The following is a 3,946-nucleotide window of genomic DNA, read 5'->3' on the forward strand; positions in this document are numbered from 1 at the left end:
TTGGACTTATAGGATACCATGCTTTGACTTTCATAAAAACAAATGATTCTAGCTTACAAAATAAATATGAATTTCTTTTGCTCGGTACATATATTATTTCCATTACTAACAAACAATGAAAAACCACAAGAGATAAATTTAATAAGGAAAATTGAGACTCTACATCACTTCTTCTTCCCTGCTTTTCCTTCCTTTCTCCTTACAACTTCATCTTCATATTTGATACCCTTACCTTTGTAGGGTTCTGGAGGTCTCCATTTTCTAATCGAAGCCGCAAACTGCCCAATCTCAGACTTGTCATATCCACTAACTGTGATTCTGGTGTTTTCATCTACCTTCACTTTGAGGCCTTCAGGGATTGTCATCTTAACAGGATGAGAAAATCCAAGATTCAAGACTACTTCGTTTCCTTCTACCATAGCACGATAACCGACACCAATAAGTTGAAGTTTCTTTTCAAAACCTTTAGATACTCCAATCACTATGTTGTCCGTAAGTGTCCTAAAAACATTTATTTGCACAACACACAAAGTCAAATATGAAAAACATAGACAAATAGAAGACATAAACTAGAATTATATTTACATGAAGCAATATTGTGATGCAGTGCTTAACAATGTTGAAATTATTGATTATACCCATACATACAAAAATCCTTCCATCCAAACATACCAGGACAGAACATAGTTATAGGGAGAGAGCTATCAAGGGAGCAATTATTAGGTAGGTTGGGAAGAGAGAGTGTTATCTTTCATGGGATTAGCTCTTTGGATTACTGGGGTCATCTTCTCTAATTGTTCATGTTTATGGAATCAACAATATTCTTTTCTGTTTCTATTGAATCTGGTTCCTGTCAAATTCAATGGAGCCTACCAATATGATTAGTTACTTCCATTTCTTTCTCTCTCTGTAAAACTTCAAAATAACTACTTGTAGAAAATGCTAGGAAAATAACATGTGCAGCGAAGAATTCTCTAGAATCACAAGCACTAAATACTTGGCATTCCAAAGACAGCATTTTGTTTGAATCAGTATCAATCTTGAAAACATAGGCAGCCAAAGTGGCATTTATAATCCTAATCAAATACAAAATTCTAATGAGATGAGTTTAAAAAAAACAAATAATTTACAAGAGATAAAAACCCATAAATTATCATGATTTTAAAGAACTTAGGGTCATCCATTCTGCATCACTTCTTCCTGTCTTGTCACAACTCGAAAAGGAAACCCCAATAAATGAATCAAATGTTATAAATTTACAACTATCATTATGCTATGATCATTGGCAAGGATTTGGATTCTCTACAGTCAGAGAAAATCTGCATTCACACTGTCAAGTTAAAATTAGCCGTTTGATACTAGCAACTCAGATTGAACTTTTTTCAATTTTTTCACTCTGAACCCAAAGAAAAATAACTAACAATAAAAATATATTTTTAAGCTTTTTCTGATTGAAGCCGTGGGAAAGAGTTCGAAGAGGTGGCTGCCAATTCAGTCAAGAATTTCCACAAAAGAGAAATTGAATACTATAACACCAATTTCACTGTGACTAGTACTTGCAATTCATTCCCAATTTGCTCAATTTAACTCACAAGTGGCATGGGTTGAAATTGGCATGTGAGTGTTTTTGCAATCCATGTCATGGAGGATGACAAGCTTAAGAGGTCTTCTGTGGAAGACAAGGACGACAAATGAATTGTGTCGGAGAGGTCGAAATAGGGAGAAAGGGGAAAGATTGATGATCGAGTTTTTAGTTTTCACCGATCTAAAGGACAAGTCATTTTGAGCAACTAGAATGGAAAAAATAAAATAAAAAGATCTGAACCATGGATTTTATCTAATAGCTGAGCTTTGTTCAACTGCGTGACTGTGATATTTTTTACAGCAGAGAATCTGAATCCTCATTGGCAACATCTATTTTTCCATGTCAGGAAACAATTAAAAAAGTTAAGTAAAATGAAGTACCTGAAAAGCCCGTGCATTTGATTTGCCCTTCTAGTTTCGACTGCCTTACTGACCTTTAAAACCCCTTCTTCTTGCCTCTCAACCATAACTTCTCGAGGATAAGTTAACGAAAGTTCTCCCAAAGGACCTTTCACTTGTAAATATTGCCCTTCCATTTTGATAGTTACATTGGATGGAACGGGAATTGGTTGTTTCCCAATCCGTGATTCCTTACATTCGGTAGTCTTTCTAAAGAAACCAATATGAGTAGCAGGAGCACTTGAAACTCTGAGCCTACTTCTCTCGCCAACAAAAGATGACTTAAAATTGCTGAAATATGAAAGCAAATGACTGGTGAGAAACTGCTTGAATTTATAAAATACTTACTTTGAAACTAACAATTTTTTAATTAACTATGAAATTATAAAAGAATAATAAAGAAAACCAAAATTCACGAGTGACTAAAACAGATACAGAGCCTGGTTAACTAGATCCTATCCTTCAATTAGAAGTCACTTTCCACTTCGTTGTGTTTTTGGTCAACATTAAAAAAATACAATTTTGATAAATGATGTTCAATATCCTACTATAACATAATAAAAGCCTCACATCAAGATCTTTGTATAAGCGAAACCCAATAAAGCAACCAAAACAATAATTTCCCAAAACAATTGTTATTTTCTTTTATAGTGCATGTTTGGCATTACATTGAACTTAACAAAATCACAGCCGCAACATGATTTTGTTGAAGCTCCAAAATATAGTTTTTGCCAAAATCACGGCAACTTACTAAGAAAGACACAGCTACATTCCAATTCTACGTGAATAATTTCATCCTTAATTACCTGTTTTACTACTATGAAAGCTATGAAGCACAAACTCAGACACGGACACCCATAATAATTTGAGAAAATGACATAATTCAATGTAATCATGTGTCGGTGTCATGTTGGTGTCGGACATAGTACGTATCCAACATCAGGACACACCTAATCCAATTAGTATTCGTGCTTCATAGCAAGAAAGTATACTCAATGAAATTATCTTTTCTGCAAGCCTACAATCACTAACTATGTAAAAAACAAAATATCAGAGTAATTATTCTTGAAATACAAAAGTATACTACAAACAAGCTTTTCATCAAACATCTTAAATGCAACATCCATTTCATTGAATTTTGTCACACATTTACAACACTATCATCCACAAATACATCATTATGATTCATTTACAACCAAATTTAACATACACCCACAAATTACTTCAACCAGCAAATATTTATAACCTTTTGACCCAATTGAGGATTGAAGATATAACACAAAAAAAATAAAACCACATTCACAAATTGAAACAGTTATAGAGTTCAAAATACTGGGTTTTCTCAAAGTTTGAAACTTTAAGTGTTCTAAGAAAAATGGTAACTAAAACACAAAATGGGTAATTTTAATTTTATTGCATTCAGTAATTATTGAACACATAACAATTATTGAACAAAAAAATGAAGTGAAACCGATGAAACTTATTTATATGATTAAAATGGTTCAAATTGAAGAGAATGAAGAATGAGATTTGAATAAGTGAAGCAAAGAAGAGAAAGAGAAAGAGAAGTAGGGAAATTTAGGGTGTTTGTTTGAACCTGAGTTGAAACGAAGAGGTAACTGAAGAAGCCATTGTTACAAGCCACAAGGCTTTGCTTTTTGCCAATGTTTGCGAAAATGTTCCTTATCCTGTTATCTACTTCAGTTATACTGTGTGTATGGTAAATTGGTAATGGTAAAACGGTAACTACTGTTTGTTGGATTTTTATTGGTTGGTTAAGCTGTTTGTTGGATTTTGATCCTTCTGTTTTTTCTGGGTGGTAAAAAAAATAACACCTGAACTGAACCGAATCCAAAAAAAATTAAATTGTGAATAACAATCTGAAAATGAAATGGTTGGATTCGTTCGGTTCATAATTTTAAATTGTCTCTGATTGTACACTTGATTATACACTTCCTTAGTT

At 33.1% G+C, this 3,946-nt stretch overlaps 1 protein-coding gene across 1 annotated transcript; it reads right to left on the minus strand.

The window, feature by feature from the left end:
• On the minus strand, positions 1 to 3,661 carry EMB2394 (Ribosomal protein L6 family). Its single transcript, XM_085718158.1, has 3 exons — positions 3,581 to 3,661; positions 1,966 to 2,274; positions 1 to 501 (listed from the first exon to the last, which is right to left on the minus strand). Exons 1-3 carry the CDS (start codon positions 3,613 to 3,615, stop codon positions 165 to 167), a joined length of 681 nt encoding a protein of 226 aa, XP_085574284.1. The 5' UTR covers positions 3,616 to 3,661; the 3' UTR covers positions 1 to 164.
• Between the last annotated feature and the right edge of the window lie 285 nt (positions 3,662 to 3,946).

This window comes from Medicago sativa, chromosome 6 (assembly GCF_051527215.1).
Source record: "Medicago sativa cultivar Bolivia chromosome 6, Bolivia_mono, whole genome shotgun sequence".
Classification (NCBI taxonomy): domain Eukaryota; kingdom Viridiplantae; phylum Streptophyta; class Magnoliopsida; order Fabales; family Fabaceae; genus Medicago; species Medicago sativa.